The following is an 18,018-nucleotide window of genomic DNA, read 5'->3' on the forward strand; positions in this document are numbered from 1 at the left end:
ATGTACAAGAATATAACTACTATAATACTGCCTCCTATGTACAGGAATATAACTACTATAATACTGCTCCTATTGACCGGTTCTCATATTTTCAGGTTGACGTCTTCTCTTTTGGAATTGTGCTTTGTGAAATACTCGGTCGAATTCCTGCCGACCCTGAGATTCTGCCCAGGACTCGGGTATGTGTCATATTCAGCGGAGTAGTAGACGCAGGACTACAGCTCCCATCGTGTCCTGTTAGCGCTGTCTAACGTTCTCCTCTTTCTGTTCCACTATCGTTAGGACTTTGGTTTGGACGTAGTCGGATTTCAGGCCTTGGTGAGGGACTGTCCGCCTCCGGTGCTGGATGTCGCTGCCAGCTGCTGTCGGGTAGGTGTCGCGGTTTCACCTCCCCTCTGTAAGATCCCTGCTTTCTGTCAGTGAGTGGGAGCATTCGCTGTTGACATCACCACCCTGTAACAAGCCCTGCACCTGTGTCATTACCAGTCCTCCTGTATTTTATAGGATTAACCCCTTATTCCCTGTCTCGTTTCCCAGCTCGAAGCATTTAAGCGACCGTCATTCTGCGAGATTCTGGATACCCTGGAGGATGTGGCGGAAACACTGGACTCCCCGACAGAGCTGCCGGACTCCTCCTGAGCGCCGCGGGTGTCGGCTGTAAATACTGTACAGACGTCAGGGCCATGGAAAGAATCCAGATATTTATTGAACTGTTTTGTATGTTTGGGGGAGAGATTCCTGGATGGTCACATGACCCCATAATGGCGGCCATCGGGCTCCTGCTGGGGGGGGATTTCACTTTAAATAAATGTTGCCTTGTTATAATATCGCATGAATTCAGAATGTGACACCTGAGGAGGAGCGGTGGGGGGGGTTACGTGTTACCCCTGATGGCGTCAAACCACTGGAAAACAGATTACTCCACTCACATCCCAAGCTGCAGGGGATGGCCATCTTGGCTCTGCATTTTCCTAGTGTTATATGCGGCATGTCCCCCCCTATTATAATGACACTGCAGACGATGTGGCCTCCCCCTGTGCACCTGTATGGTATATTCCACCTCAATCGGTTGCTCCTGCACATTGTGACGGAGCTGCAGTAACGGCGTGTGGGTGACCACTGATTGGGGGGGACGGGACTCTCCTGCCTTTCCTGGCAAGTACAGGTGAAGCACAGCGATCGGCGCTAATCTGTGTGTAGTAACCACGGCGCGGTCGCACCTTCACCTTACTCTCTTCCGTCAGTGCCTTAGTCCCCTCGGGGGCGGGGGTCATGGTTTTCCAGGGCTGTGTGTGTGTGTGTGTGTGTGTATATGTATATATATGTAATATATATATATTTTGGCCCCTGCTCTTTACCACCTCCTACGGGTATTGTTAAAAATAACAGCATCGCCATCAAGCAATTATTTAACCCCTTTGCCTCTGTGTAATATTTTTGTCTTGCCCTCTTCTGTATAAACCATGTTTTCTGCAGTTTTAGGGCCCTCGCCCATTAAAGCAGGATCCTGAGATCAATGTCCTGATATTTCTCTGCAGGTGTAATATCCACATCTACCACTAGGTGGCTCCAGAACTCCATGAGAACCAGATACCAGTGCAGCAGAGCTAAGAGGGACTGGTGCAGCTGTATACGGGTTTTCAGGCTTGTGAAATTGATGCCATGTCAGGGTAGGTTATTTAATAACTGATCAATGGGGGTCACAGCCCGCACCCACAGACCCTGTAACCGTGGGTGCTGGAACTTGCGTTTGGAGTGGAACAGGAAGCGTGGCTCCATTGAAAATGCTAGTTCCGGAGCTGGATGCTACAGGGAACAGTTGACGGCGGGGGGTGCTGGGTGTCACTGAGGATAGGTTCAATATCCTGAGCCTGGAAAACCCCTTCAAACCTCAGCTGTAAGAAGTAGGTCTGTCTGGGGTTTCAGGCTTTAAACAAGAATGCTGCTGTTCACTGAGAGCAAACAGAGATCTTACAAATGTTCAGACATTTTCATCATACAGTGATTTTAAAGCGAGGATTAGACAGACTCCGGTCCGTGGGTTGTGTCCAGTACAGCAGCATGGCTCAGAGCTGCAATACCATACGCAGCCTAATGAGAGGTGTGGCGCTGTTTTAAGAAGCAGACGTATCTTCTAATCTAGGACAACCCGATTGATAATCTTTAGTTGGAGATGACTAGGATCCTCCTATAGATGGCAGCTGTAAAGAACGTGTGCAGTTTTGCAACCATTTGTTTTATTGCGCCAATGCATCTATGATACGACGTCAATACTTTTAACTATTAATCTGCTCCCGTGCAGAGCTGTGTGTTCCATAGTTACAGACTAGCTATAGGAGGAGGCGGCATGGAGTGAATGGTAAAATCAGACCACACAGGGTTTATCTGTATCCATGGAAACACATAGCTCTGCATAGGAGCTGCAGCCACAAAACCATTTATCTGTAGTCCAGACTGTCTAGAAAGAGAATGCTGCAGAAAATGTCCATTGAAGAAAGGGTTAATAAGTAATAAAAGGAAAGCGGCCTAGTCTCGTGGAATCAGCGGATCTTCATTTCGGACACTTTGTACGAGTAATGGTGGCCCTTTCCTCTCAGCCAGTTCACCCCGTTGGCGTAGCTCGTGTGGTTCCCCATCAGGTACCGTCCGTTGAGGTTGGAGTCGTGACAGGCGCCGTACCACCAGCCTCCAGCATACGATATGGCGCAGTGATGTTTGGCTTTGTCATTGTCTCGGTCCTTTGTGGAAAACTGGTTATTCCTGTGGTAGGTTAGAGAGTCCCCTGAAAGAGTGGTTAATGCAGTGAGACTACAACTACTACTACTCCTCTCAGGTAAGACATCGCCCAGCTTTCCAGAAGTTCTAAATGGTTGCAGGGGACGGGATTTGATGGTTTAAGGGGTTCTCCTTCATACTTGCCCAGCGGACCCTAAACATGGCACCTATTTGCTCCATGCACCTTTTTTTCATGTAGGCACTTTTCTCAGCTTCACTGCATCCTGGCAGGATGTTTACCTGCAGCACTTCCTGTTTACCTGCAGCACTTCCTGGTGGACTTTCCAACCAAACCCAGCATGCTTTGCTCTGTAACGATTCTCAGGGATTGCTCCTCTCTCCATGTTAGCTAGGCAGGGCGTGGCATGTGACTGCAGAAAAGAGAACTAAAAGTGCAGACATGGAAAACGGATATATGGGGCAAAATGTGCAGCATTAGGGGGGGGCACGGGGCAGATAAATATTGTCAGTGTGAAACCGGAGAACTCCTTTAAACTCAATCCTGCAATAGGCTCCCCCTGGTGGCTACAGTAGATATGACACTGCAGTCACAAGCAGGTAAAGAAGTTCCGTCCTATCGACAGCTGAAAAGGCCGCAGGTTATCTGGCAGCCATTACAGCCTCCCTAGAGCTCTGAATGGGTGATCTGCCTAGTGATGTGTTGTCTGTTCCCAGATGGGCCCCTCAGGACTCTAGGAAAGCAGGGTGACAACGTCTGTGCACCTATAAGGACAGTTAATAACACAACTTTCTTTACCCTAGAGCAAGGATCCCCAGTCTGTGCCTCCCACCTCTGCTGGGAGTTATAGTCCCCCCCCCACAGCAGGTGACCGGTGCCCTATTGTCTAGAAGTTGTCCCAGCTTTCCTAGAGCCCTGAACGGCCCATCTGGGGGCAGGGAAAGCATCACCGGCCAGATCGGCTGCGGCTCCCATGTCTGTACAGAATGTGGCAGGTTCAGGACCCTCAGTTAGGGGGCGCTGTGTTTATACTCACCTGCAGATCCCTCCAAGAAGTGGACCGGACCCAGGGTGTAGTTGAGCGCCTCGTCGGATATGCTGAAGTCACTGTACGAGGCATAAGTGTGGACATCCGTAAAATCTGTTAGGTCGACCCGGAGCTGGACCTTCCCTGCAAGGACGAGATGCATAAGGAAGGAAAGGGGCTCCCCCCCAGGAGAGAATGTCACTACGGTGGTGCCCCCAATGTCAGCTCCATCTATAGGTGGACGGGTGAGTGAGGCCTAGCGCGCATGTGCCCCCCTATAATCAGAATGAGCGGCTGATTACCAGGAGAGGTCAGGCGATGAAGGTTGTCGTTCCCCAGCCAGAATTCACCGCTCTGATCTCCGAATCCCTTCTTATAGTCATTCCAGTCCCGATAAAAATCCACCGACCCGTCCACACGCCTCTGGAACACCTACAAGAAGAATCACCCCTCTCTATAAATGCATGACATCCCCTCAAAATCCATTATTTTTTAATTTATTTTTTAATCAGATTGTTTTTATTGAGCAATTTTAAAGAAATAAAGAGAACAAACATTTCTCCCACCCCTGGTCCCAAACGTCCTACATCAGAGGAGAGGGGGGGGTTCTGGGGTGTGGCTTAGGGGGTGGGCGGGGTTTATGGGCGTCCTGGTTCGGCGCTGACTGATTCACGCGCACGACAAAAACACAAGGTGCATATTAAACTATATAACGATTACATTTATTATTTAAATGTGACTCCCAAAAAACAAAAGTATTGCAACACCAATTCGATACCATGAAAAAAAAAAATACTCACATGTTGCATGGGGTTAACGTGTGAGTATTTTTTTAATTTTTTACTTTTTTTTGCAAAGTATCAATTGCCCATTATGTGAGGAGGTACTTGATGGGGTCACTTACTATTAATGTGAAGCAAATGGAGGTCTAAATTGATAAAGCCTTGGGCCTCATATTAATAGTAACACCGGCGAGTACTTCCTGACATAATGGACATTGAGCAGCATGGGGTTAATGTGTTGGGTACTGCAGTATGATGAGGTCACTGGCCATTAATGTAAAGCACATATTAATAGTAGCCTCATCAAGTACCCGCTTAACATAGTGGAGAACATGGGGTTAACGGCATCAGGTACTTGCTGGTAATATGAGGCACATTGCCTCGCATTAATAGTAAGAAACCTCATTAATGGTTAACCCAATGTTGCCCATTATTTGATGATGTGCTTGGGGGCCACACACTTTTAATCTGAGGTACATGGGGGTACTAGAGGAGGAGGATCATCGCCGAGCACAAGCTGAGACGGTGCAGCGGTAAACCCGTCCCTCCTCCTACTTTAATATTAGACACATTCATTGGTGGCAGTGGTGCGGCGCTCATTGTATTGGGCTCTGCAGCGGCCGCGGATTCCCTCCCTCCGTCTCCACTAATGTTGGCCAGATGAATGCGCCTGGCGTCTGCGCGCCCCGTCGGTTGGGGACCGCTGGTCTAATCTGTATCCCATTTTCCTTAGGAGAGCAGGTGTCCGATAAACTCTATGCAACTGTGACGTTCTGTGTGCTTCACCCACCGCTATACCCTTCTAGCACTGTGTATCCCCTTAAAATCCTAGTGTTACCCAGCTTTCCCAGGTACAGATACATTTACAGCTCCTACAGGAAACCGCACTCAGCTTTCCTAGTGCCCTGAATGGCAGATCCGCCTTGTCATGCAGAGATATATCCCCAGAGAGCAGCACAGCTCGGCCGATACAATACAGGGCGGACGCTGAGTGACGCCCCAAGTGTCACTTTAAGAGAGACCATGGGGGGGACTTACAATCCAGCCGCCTCCATCACTTTCCATGTCACACAGCACAGTGAGAGGAGCGCCACCTGGTGGATAGATGGTGTACCACCCCGTAAGAGACTGACCCTGCTCCAGGAGCTCCTTACAGTTCTGGGCAGCTGAAGAGAAATTACCAATGGATTATAATAAACAGCAAACCAGGAAAAACAGGAAAAAAGTTTAAAATAAAAATTCAAAATTATTAAAAAACAAAACAAAATACTTATAAATTAGGCTACTTTCACACTGCCGTTCGGAGCGGGTCCGTCTGATGTCTGCACAGACGGATCCGCTCCTATAATGCAGACGTTTGTATCCGTTCAGAGCGGATCCGTCTGTATTATAGTTTGAAAAAAATTCTAAGTGTGAAAGTAGCTTCAGACGGATCCGTCCAGACTTTACATTGAAAGTCAATGGGGGACAATCCGTTTGAAGATGACACAATATGGCTCAATCTTCAAACGGATCCGTCCCCCATTGACTTACATTGTAAGTCTGGACGGATCCGCTTGCCTCCGCACGGCCAGGCGGACACCCGAACGCTGCAAGCTGCGTTCAGGGGTCCGCCTGCTGAGCGGAGCGGAGGCTGAACGCCGCCAGACGGATGCATTCTGAGCGGATCCGCGTCCACTGAGAATGCATTGGGGCTGGACGGATGCGTTCGGGGCCGCTTGTGAGCCCCTTTAAACGGAACTCACGAGCGGACACCCGAACGCAGGTGTGAAAGTAGCCTTACAAAAGAAACTAATAAATCTCACAACTTACAGTTTAGAGTGCAAACTCCTGGATCCCCTGGAGAGAAAACAGCGACGTTTACTATAAGGTAATGCTGTCCACATCCAACATACAGAAGAGACCCAGGTTATACCAGCTGTACATATATAATTATATACAGGAGATGCCCAGGTTATACCAGCTGTACATATATAATTATATACAGGAGATGCCCAGGTTATACCAGCTGTACATATATAATTATATACAGGAGATGCCCAGGTTATACCAGCTGTACATATATAATTATATACAGGAGATGCCCAGGTTATACCAGCTGTACATATATAATTATATACAGGAGATACCCAGGTTATACCAGCTGTACATATAATTATATACAGGAGATGCCCAGGTTATACCAGCTGTACATATATAATTATATACAGGAGATGCCCAGGTTATACCAGCTGTACATATATAATTATATACAGGAGATGCCCAGGTTATGCCAGCATGCTCCATATCACTATATATAAGAAGATGTATAACTTATACCAGCTGTACGTATATAATTATATACAGGAGATGCCCAGGTTATACCAGCTGTACATATATAATTATATACAGGAGATGCCCGGGTTATACCAGCTGTACATATATAATTATATACAGGAGATGCCAGGGTTATACCAGCTGTACATATATAATTATATACAGGAGATGCCCAGGTTATACCAGCTGTACATATATAATTATATACAGGAGATGCCCAGGTTATACCAGCATGGTCCATATCACTATATACAAGAAGATATGTAACTTATACCAGCTGTACAAAGATGAGAGTGACAAGGGAGGGAGGGCGGAGAAGAGAGTGACAAGGGGGGGGGGGGGAAGAGTGACAAGGGAGGGGGGGGGAGAAAAGAGTGACAAGGGAGGGGGGGGGGAGAAAAGAGTGACAAGGGAGGGGGGGGGAGAAAAGAGTGACAAGGGAGGGGGGGGGAGAAAAGAGTGACAAGGGAGGGAGGGGGGGGAAAGAGTGACAAGGGAGGGGGGGGAGAAAAGAGTGACAAGGGAGGGGGGGGAGAAAAGAGTGACAAGGGAGGGGGGGGGAGAAAAGAGTGACAAGGGAGGGGGGGGGAGAAAAGAGTGACAAGGGAGGAGGAGGGGGGGGGGAGAAAAGAGTGACCAGGGAGGGGGGGGGGGGGGGGGGGAGAAAAGAGTGACAATTTTTATCTTGCTAGGGGTGGTAATAATCCTTGCACCGGCCCACTCCAGTATCCAGGCCCGGGATTATAATGTATCAGGAATGTTGTACCTTTAACTCCTTGTGGACCCATTTTCCCTGGAATTCCTGGGGCTCCGCTCTCCCCTAAGAATAGAAGAAATTCTCAGGCATTCATCTCATGTCAGGGAAAGGTTTAAATAGGAAAAGATGAGATAAAACATGATACCTTTAGGTCCTGCAGGTCCTGGGGGTCCAGGCTGACCAGGGGCACCAGGAATTCCTGGACATCCCCTTAAAATGGTCAGTTTGTCTGATCCTTGAATTTCAATGACCTTAACATCTAGGATTAAAAGAGAAGAAAATATGAGCGATTGGGTATGCTGAGCTGTGTATCTAATCCTATCCTGTGTGATACTGTCTGCTGAGCTGTGTATCTAATCCTATCCTGTGTGATACCGTCTGCTGAGCTGTGTATCTAATCCTATCCTGTGTGATACCGTCTGCTGAGCTGTGTATCTAATCCTATCCTGTGCGATACTGTCTGCTGAGCTGTGTATCTAATCCTATCCTGTGTGATACAGTCTGCTGAGCTGTGTATCTAATCCTATCCTGTGTGATACTGTCTGCTGAGCTGTGTATCTAATCCTATCCTGTGTGATACAGTCTGCTGAGCTGTGTATCTAATCCTATCCTGTGTGATACTGTCTGCTGAGCTGTGTATCTAATCCTGTCCTGTGTGATACTGTCTGCTGAGCTGTGTATCTAATCCTATCCTGTGTGATACTGTCTGCTGAGCTGTGTATCTAATCCTATCCTGTGTGATACAGTCTGCTGAGCTGTGTATCTAATCCTATCCTGTGTGATACTGCCTGCTGAGCTGTGTATCTAATCCTATCCTGTGTGATACTGCCTGCTGAGCTGTGTATCTAATCCTATCCTGTGTGACACTGTCTGCTGAGCTGTGTATCTAATCCTATCCTGTGTGATATTGTCTGCTGAGCTGTGTATCTAATCCTATCCCGTGTGATATTGTCTGCTGAGCTGTGTATCTAATCCTCTCCCGTGTGATACTGTCTGCTGAGCTGAGTATCTAATCCTATCCTGTGTGATACTGTCTGCTGAGCTGTGTATCTAATCCTATCCTGTGTGATACCGTCTGCTGAGCTGTGTATCTAATCCTATCCTGTGTGATACTGTCTGCTGAGCTGTGTATCTAATCCTATCCTGTGTGATACTGTCTGCTGAGCTGTGTATCTAATCCTATCCTGTGCGATACTGTCTGCTGAGCTGTGTATCTAATCCTATCCTGTGCGATACTGTCTGCTGAGCTGTGTATCTAATCCTATCCTGTGTGATACAGTCTGCTGAGCTGTGTATCTAATCCTATCCTGTGTGATACTGCCTGCTGAGCTGTGTATCTAATCCTATCCTGTGTGATACTGCCTGCTGAGCTGTGTATCTAATCCTATCCTGTGTGACACTGTCTGCTGAGCTGTGTATCTAATCCTATCCTGTGTGATACTGTCTGCTGAGCTGTGTATCTAATCCTATCATGTGTGATACAGTCTGCTGAGCTGTGTATCTAATCCTATCCTGTGTGATACAGTCTGCTGAGCTGTGTATCTAATCCTGTCCTGTGTGATACTGTCTGCTGAGCTGTGTATCTAATCCTATCCTGTGTGATACAGTCTGCTGAGCTGTGTATCTAATCCTATCCTGTGTGATACAGTCTGCTGAGCTGTGTATCTAATCCTATCCTGTGTGATACAGTCTGCTGAGCTGTGTATCTAATCCTGTCCTGTGTGATACTGTCTGCTGAGCTGTGTATCTAATCCTATCCTGTGTGATACTGTCTGCTGGGATGTGTATCTAAGCTTATCAGGATGCTCTCAAAATTCCACACTTTATAAAACCTTGCAGTTACTGACTAGAGAATGAAGCATGCAATACCATTTCTGAGCACCAGGTGGCATACTTCCCGCATCATATTGGGGATCACTTCCATGTGCTCAGTGCTCGTCCTGCCTGCAGTCAGACTCCTATAAATGGTGGCTGATGACGCAACTAACACGATCACCACTGGACTCCTCTGCCAAGGGTCTGGACCATGACTTACCAGGACAGATGTCTTCCGTGGAGCTCACAGCCATCAGCCAGAGCAGGAGCCAGGCAGCTGTCGGCACACACCCTTTTATTGCTGCTTCCATCCCGCACTGCCCACTGCACTGCTGCTTTATATAACCTGGGAACAATTTCTACATCAGCAGATTTGCACCTTCCGCTGTGTCTCAATATGAGGTTCCTCATACCCGGAAGACGTCACCGCTGCTAAACTCAGCAGATACAAAGCTGCAATAAGAGCACTTTCACACTAGGGTTTTTCTTTTTCGGCATAGGGTTCCGTCCTAGGGGCTCAATACCGGAAAAGAACTTATCAGTTTAAACCCCATACATTCTGAATGGAGAGTAATCCGTTCAGGATGCATCAGGACGCTTTCAGTTCAGTCTTTCTGACTGATCAGGCAAAAGATAAAACCGCAGCATGCTACGGTTTAATCTCCGGCCAAAAAAACTGAAGACTTGTCTGAATGCCGGATATGGCATTTTTTTCCATAGGAATGTATTAGTGCCGGATCCGTCCTTCCGGCCTGCGCATGCGCAGACCGAAAAAAAGGTGAATAAAATAAAATGCCAGATCCATTTTTGCCGGATGACACCGGAAAGACGGATCCGGAATTTCAATGCATTTTTTTGACTGATCAGGATCCTGATCAGTCTTACAAATGCCATCAGTTGGCATACGTTTTCCCGGATCCAGCAGGCAGTTCTGGCGATGGAACTGCTTGCCGGATCACTCTGCCGCAAGTGTGAAAGTAGCCTAAATAAGCGGAATTGTCTAATATTCTGGGCATTGAAGATAAATCAATGATGCATTAATAACCCTCATCAGACACTGGGTTGTCACTCATCATGTTATCATATTCACAGTCACACGACAAATACCAATCTATGCATGGAAGACACTGGAGCAAAATAGTCTTCATCAAATTCACTTCACACAGCCATAATGTTACATGATAAAATTATAACTGCCTACAGTCACCACTAGAGGGAGCTCAGTACATACAGATTATACAGCCACCACTAGAGGGAGCTCACTACATACAGATTATACAGTCACCACTAGAGGGAGCTCACTACATACAGATTATACAGTCACCACTAGAGGGAGCTCACTACATACAGATTATACAGTCATCACTAGAGGGAGCTCAGTACATACAGATTATACAGTCACCACTAGAGGGAGCTCACTACATACAGATTATACAGCCACCACTAGAGGGAGCTCACTACATACAGATTATACAGCCACCACTAGAGGGAGCTCACTACATACAGATTATACAGCCACCACTAGGGGGAGCTCACTACATACAGATTATACAGCCACCACTAGAGGGAGCTCACTACATACAGATTATACAGCCACCACTAGAGGGGACTCACTACATACAGATTATACAGCCACCACTAGGGGGAGCTCACTACATACAGATTATACAGCCACCACTAGGGGGAGCTCACTACATACAGATTATACAGCCACCACTAGAGGGAGCTCACTACATACAGATTATACAGCCACCACTAGGGGGAGCTCACTACATACAGATTATACAGCCACCACTAGACGGAGCTCACTACATACAGATTATACAGCCATCACTAGAGGGAGCTCACTACATACAGATTAAACAGCCACCACTAGACGGAGCTCACTACATACAGATTATACAGCCATCACTAGAGGGAGCTCACTACATACAGCCACCACTAGAGGGAGCTCACTACATACAGATTATACAGCCACCACTAGGGGGAGCTCACTACATACAGATTATACAGTCTGTGTCTGGAGATTACCTCTTTATATGATTTGAATGACAATATAAAATTATATTATCACTGACTGAAAATACCACTATTAAAATATAACTTTTACTAATACCATTAATTACCCCACATTGTAATCACTATTTTCTATAATTTTATATCCTATATATATTTGGCACCAGAATATTGATCCGGGTTACATGGGTGAGGCCTAGTTAAACCGTTCAATCCTTCACCACCAATTAGGATCTAGAAAAAGTGCGAATGTCTTCTCCATAGGATTTATCTTTTTATTTCATCAGAGTTCCTCTGTTCCCTTTGGATTCCTCAAGAGAAGTCGGGTCCTTTTGTGGAGCCAGGTCAGCTGTCCCTGATGGCTCTCTTAACTACCCCTGCCTATAAGCGGAGCACCCGCCCCGAAAGGGGCGATCCCACTTCTCGGTGGCTAAACCCTCAAAAACTCTAAAATAACTCCAGCGTTTCTCCAGCGCCTAAGATATACTGGGCTCTTCAGGGGACCTTCAATACTATAGGTGAAAACATGCCTCCTCAGTGGCCTCCTCAGATGCAGGATAATGCGCAGGAGGAGGTGGAAAAGAAAGAAGGGCGAGGACCCTTCACAAAGTACAAAGAAGCCCCCCCCTTTCCCAGGAGACATCGTTTATTGATGTGTTCTCTAAAGTGCTCAATGAACAATTAGTACAAATTCCCTCACGAAATACAATTTTTGAAAATAATCTAAATAAGGAAGAAATAGAGGCCTTGAGGAACTTGGCAAATGACCAAGGTTTACCACAACGGGGAGTCCCTGTGCGCCAACTTACGCGAAACTGCTCTTGGGCCGTTGGAAAGACTCAAAAAAGTTTTCCAGGAAGAGAGGACAATTTGGACGTCTAACATCCTGTATTAGGGCCGATTTATTGATATCTTGGTGTTGTGGAATGGAACGAAGAATTTGTTTAGGGAATTTCTGGAGTCCCTTAATGAGAACAAGGTGGGCCTTAAATTCACATGGGAGGCAGATGACAAAAAGATCCCTTCTTGATGTGATTAAAAAACAGTAGGGCGGTTTGAAGACTGAGATCTATCGTAAACCCACGGCTACAAATAGTTTTCTAAGATAGGATAGCCACCACCCGTTATATGAGGGTAAGGAGAAATTGTTCAAATCCCTCTGGATTTATAAGACAAGCAAGGAATCTAAAAGCCACATAGAGAGGGGAGGAGGTTCTTAGAGAGTATCGTTAGATAGAGACTCCTTGTTACAACCTAGGGAGAATTTGAACTCGTTTTATTGAAGTATAAACAAAAAGGTATGGCATTAGTACATAATATAGGATTGATTGATAGATACATATCAGAACACCCTCCTTCTACTCGCCCACTTCCCTCTGGGGGGGGGTTTAGAATGGAATGGAAAGCTCCATTCTACCTAACTGTAGCTCTGCCATGTTTGCTGCCTCCTGCTGGTAAACCAGGCAGATTACATTTGAACATAACAGTTACATACATTATTAGGAATGCACATTGTAGTGGACCTGAAATAAATACACAAGATGACATGATATTAGCATACACAGATTGAAGCAGGGCGTAGGAGTGGTAATGCCACTCTGGGGCATTACATTCCCCCTTACTTTAAATGCAAACTGTACCTAAAGTTTTATAGTGTTTTTAAACTGTTACCCTTCGGGTATGCTCTAAGGGTACCAAGGAAACGTTAAAGTGCTGCATGAGAATGTGGACTATGTGGGAATTTACTCCGGTAGACAGGGGTGCGGGTGCAGTATAGAGGCAAATGGAGTCCAGGTAATGAAGCAAAAGAGCGTTTATTTCACACTTGCTCAAACAGAAAAGCAGAACAGTCACTTGGTGTTCGTTCACACACAAAATAACAGAGAGCTTCACCTGGCTCCTTTACTGGAATGAGTCCTGTCCTGGCCGATCGCACAGCCACATAAAGTATTCTCACAGGATGCTGGGCGCTCTGTACGCCTGTATCGGTGTCCAGGCCTCACCTCCACACACTGCAAAAACCATCCAGACTCACAGTGATTTCCCTTCCTTCTCCTCCCAGCTGAGGTTGCTGCCTGGGAATTTAAATCCCAGCTCCAAAACCTGGTTCTGGAACGTGGGGAGTAGGCACCCGCCCAACTCTTTACCTACTCCCAGCAAGAGCCGGCCACTAGGTTCCTGACCATATGAGTAGGGTTTCTATTCACAGTTTGCCCTCTCGATAATAACAAGTGAACCAACAAGACTGCGCAAAGCTCTCAAATACTCCACAACATGGCCATAGTCGTATATGGAGTGTGGGGGTATCATGTAATGTAATCCCTCCACGATGCGTTGAGACGCCCTCAAATAGAAGGGTGGCTTTATCCTGTATTCCCTTCCAAGCACCAAGGTCTATAAATAGCTTTTCGCATGGTCACCTTGATGACTAAACCGGTAGCTACAAAATTTTCCTTAAGGCGGCATGCAAGGCCTTAGGACACACTAAATTAGGAGAAGGAGCCGGTTCTCTCCAAGAACTCCAGGAGGGCTAATCCCTCTAAACACACATTAGCAGCGAGGTGACCCTTGACGATGTTAGATCTGCTTGTGACTTATCGCTTGGTTCCCCTTGTGTAGCAAAAATACAATACAATGCCTAGGCTTTCAAAACTAACACAAGGTAACATAAGAACCATTAGTATTAACGTCCTCAGAGGCAGTCCATATGAGCAAAAAAGTAAGGTGCTAACTATCTGGCTGATGGTATAAAGTGCAGAGTCCAATTAAAGTGGATAAGATCACATTGCGGTACCCGTAAAGGAATACACACAATGGGTACAATACTTTAAACGTTCCTGAAAACTTCAAAAGGTTAGTGCAAATATATAAGGCACATATATAATGCAATCAAATAGTGCAATAAAGTCACATTTGAGTCCTTTGCTTCAGTGCTGACGGATCAAGGGCACCAGACTGGAACATGAAGCACAAAAGTCCTTTGTAAGGCTACTTTCACACTAGCGTTCAGGTGTCCGCTCGTGCGCTCCGTTTGAAGGGGCTCACGAGCGGCCCCGAACGCATCCGTCTGGCCCCAATGCATTCTCAGTGGAGGCGGATCCGCTCAGAATGCATCCGCCTGCCAGCGCTCAGCCTCCGCTCCGCTCAGTGAGCGGACACCGAACGCTGCTTGCAGCGTTCGGGTGTCCACCTGGCCGTGCGGAGGCGAGCGGATCCGTCCAGACTTACAATGTAAGTCAATGGGGACGGATCCGCTTGAAGATGACACCATATGGCTCAATCTTCAAGCGGATCCGTTCCCCATTGACTTACAATGTAAAGTCTGAACGGATCCGCTCAGACAACTTTCACACTTAGAAAATTTTCTAAGTTTTAATGCAGACGCATCCGTTCTGAACGGATGCGAACGTCTGCATTATCGGAGCGGATCCGTCTGATGAAACATCAGACGGATCCGCTCCGAACGCTAGTGTGAAAGTAGCCTAATCCACGGGAAGTAACGTCGTCCTTATTTGTAATCCATATAAGGCAACAATGTCATTTGTAATCCACATGGGGTAGTAATATAAAACCTAAGGTAGCAGCAATGGTAATGAGAACCCTTTTAAGAAAAGGGGGGCTCCCAATTAACCTGAGAAGGGGGAAAAAAGGGAATTTTGACGCAGACATTTGCAATCTGGAATATTCCTGAAGATGGGGGAGTCCTGACAAACATGGCCATCTGGGTGAGGACAAAACAGGGTAACAAAAACAAAATAAAACACAGCCAACAAGTCCTCACCCGTCAAGTCCAGTCCATGACATGGCTCCCATTAGTCCATGGTTCTTTTTTCTTTAAGCAGGCTGGTGGATAAGCTCCTTAGAGGAAGGACCTGATGTCCTCCTCACTGCTGCTGAACAACTACAGGGGCCTTTCCTGCCTCTTGTAGTCCAGGCGTGCAGCAACGGTGGTGCTCTGGCGACTCCTGCTGGCGGATCTTGGTAGTGACCTGGGGGTCAGACTTGTCATCGTAGTTGCAACTCTTTGCTTGGCTGGACCGGAACCTCCTGCCATAGGGAAGGGATTTAGAACCTCCTGCTGCAAGGGAGCTGGTAGGTAATTCTCCGGTCGTGGTGGTGAATCACGGGAGGCGCTCTCCATTGCCGACATCATCTTCCATGGGAGCTGATACGTTTCCACCGTGGGACTGTAGGTAAAGGTAGTGGTGGATACGCATCCCAATTGGCAAATTGGTGGCGGGGGCAATCCTGGAATTAGCAGCTCCGGCTTGGCTTGGGTTTTTCACAAAAGCGCAGTACTCCCCCTGCAGTTTCTTGCAGGCATCGAACCCGTCCCGCAGATGCTGGGTCTTCCTGCCAGCACTCCGGTGCTGCCGTTGGGACGAGGGGCTTCTCCAAGAGGGTCACGCAAGTACCAAATGGGCCCTTGAGGGACTCCATAGGGGTAAACTCCACTTGGTCGCCCTTCTAGAGACTGTGTCGGGCCTAAGGCAGGTACGCGCGCTTGACAGAGCGACGGTTAACGAACAGCATAGCACAGCTTCTCTGGAGCATGTGCAGGCTTGGGGCAGGCCGACTCCGGTGTTAACCTGTTTTTCAGGATCCTGCTCACGGAGGTCATTCTTCTCCTCCTGCGCAGCCATCTGGCATTGACTCTCCAGGTAGGCCCAAAGCTTCTCCCGCTCTTCAGTTGTGGCTACCTCTTTTGCCCTTTTGCTGAGGTCAGGCGACGGAAAAGGCCTGGCTCCTCCCTCTAGGACGGTCGGCTGCCAAAAGAGGTTAGGCCCAATAAAGGAGGCCTGATGCTGGACAGGACAGGTCCTGGCGGGGTAGTTGGTTCTCTACCTGTCTCGGCGTCATCATCCGAACCTTCCCAGTCCTCCGATTCGGGTCGTGGTCTGGACACCGCAGTGGCGTATGGGCCTCGCATGCCCTCGGTGAAGGTAAACTCCACTGACTCTCCCACCTGAAGATTGTGTAGCCGGTCAGGTAGATAGCTCCTCTTGACGGACCGGCGGTTCACATAGTAGTCTCTGCCTGTGTCTTGATCTTTCAAGAACCCAAAGCCTCTTTCCTTGTCGAAGGCTAACACGACTCCCACTCACCTCTCCAACCGGGGATGGCTGTCGGCTGGGTGTTCCATTAGGCGTTTAGTCAGCTCTTCAAAATAGATTTTGGTTTGGTTGGTTTTCTTCACCGCGGCCTCGCGGATCTCTGCCATAAGCGCAGGCCATAAAGGGTTAGATGTGGCGAACCCACCTCGTGGTCGCGGTGACGGCGGTTCTCGTGCAATAGTTACATAGATGCCTTGGTGATAATTCCAGGGTCCTTCACGCAGCCATGGGCAAGGATAAGGCAGCAGTCCTTCACCTGGTTTGTATGCCGGCGGTGCACCCATCTCGCACTCTGGCCCAGGCGGTGGAAACATATCTGCAGGCACAGCGTCTCTCTGCATGTCTAAAAGCAGCCACTCGTCTAGCAGACTGATCCAGTGATCACGCAGGCTCCCCTTGCACGCCCCTAGGTTCTGCAGCATAGGGGGGGGCGGCGCTCATATTGTAATCCATGTTAATGAGATCATGGCACAGCAGAAAAACTTTTCGCGCATGGGGTGGCACTTAATGTTTCCCGCCAAGCAGGGCGTTTTGCAGAGTGATGGTGCCATAAATTAAGCAAGAAGGCCTCCGGCGGCCATTTTAGGTTCAAGGAAAAAAAGGAAAAAGTCAATTCAGTCACAGCAAGCAGGGCCAGTGACCCAAAAGTCTGCGATTTCTCCAGTTTTAACAGTGCAATTTTAGTGTAGACTATTGGCACAGCACATTCAAGCACTTTTTAAGTAATTTGAACAGTTCTTTAGCCCAACAAAATGGTCAAACAAATGGAGGTCATTCACATAAGGCAGTCCACTATGGCGCACAGTTATACAATGTCCAATCCTGTTCTATAAAGGCACAAAGGATTTGTATCCTGTTCGTGACGCCAATTTTATATGCAGCATACAGATTATACAGTCACTACTAGAGGGAGCTCAATACATACAGATCATACAGCCACCACTAGAGGGAGCTCACTACATACAGATTATACAGCCACCACTAGAGGGAGATCACTATATACAGACTAAGGCCAAGTGTGGTCAACATGGCAGCAACTAGGCCAGAACACCGGGAAAAGGGAGCAGGTCACCTCCTAGAGCATCCCTAATCCTCGCCCTTACTCCTCACCGTATGAGCGGACCTGGATGGTAGGACGGTTCATACCCAGGAACCTAGGACCCTGAGTCGCCCTGATAATCCCTCGAATAAAAAAAGGGCTTGAGACAATCTGTTCATTCCAGACATGGCTGAACAGGAGTCTCACTGGCCTAGCTGCATGATAAGGGACAGACAGTGCACAGCTACTGAATCGGCAGGCAAGAGCCCAGAACAAACTCGCACTTACCTGCTGCAGTAACAACGACCGAACCCCCATGAGGACAGGATGCATGGCGGCCACCAGCAGAGCTGCACACCACCTAGTGGTTCCACCTCCAGGAAACCCTGAGACCCACTTCTGGAGGCACAACACACAG

General features: G+C 47.7%; 2 protein-coding genes across 2 annotated transcripts in view; one reads left to right on the forward strand and one right to left on the reverse strand.

Annotated features, from left to right (window-relative positions):
• The window catches only part of LOC121009381 (dual specificity testis-specific protein kinase 1-like), a 33,199-nt gene extending 32,372 nt beyond the window's left edge, over positions 1 to 827 (forward strand). The window contains exons 7-9 of the mRNA XM_040442467.1: positions 96 to 179; positions 283 to 369; positions 538 to 827. Of these exons, the coding sequence (XP_040298401.1) occupies positions 96 to 179; positions 283 to 369; positions 538 to 639 (273 nt within the window). The 3' untranslated portion in view covers positions 640 to 827. The remainder of the gene's footprint in view (positions 1 to 95; positions 180 to 282; positions 370 to 537) is intronic.
• Positions 828 to 2,272: 1,445 nt separating this feature from the next.
• On the reverse strand, positions 2,273 to 9,797 carry LOC121009382 (ficolin-1-A-like). The gene is made up of 8 exons (XM_040442468.1): positions 9,652 to 9,797; positions 7,762 to 7,875; positions 7,626 to 7,679; positions 6,356 to 6,382; positions 5,582 to 5,709; positions 4,064 to 4,193; positions 3,771 to 3,905; positions 2,273 to 2,782 (listed from the first exon to the last, which is right to left on the reverse strand). The coding sequence occupies exons 1-8, from the start codon at positions 9,740 to 9,742 to the stop codon at positions 2,541 to 2,543; spliced, it is 921 nt and encodes a 306-aa protein (XP_040298402.1). The 5' UTR covers positions 9,743 to 9,797; the 3' UTR covers positions 2,273 to 2,540.
• Between the last annotated feature and the right edge of the window lie 8,221 nt (positions 9,798 to 18,018).

The sequence above is a fragment of the Bufo bufo genome, chromosome 8 (genome assembly GCF_905171765.1).
Source record: "Bufo bufo chromosome 8, aBufBuf1.1, whole genome shotgun sequence".
NCBI lineage: Eukaryota > Metazoa > Chordata > Amphibia > Anura > Bufonidae > Bufo > Bufo bufo.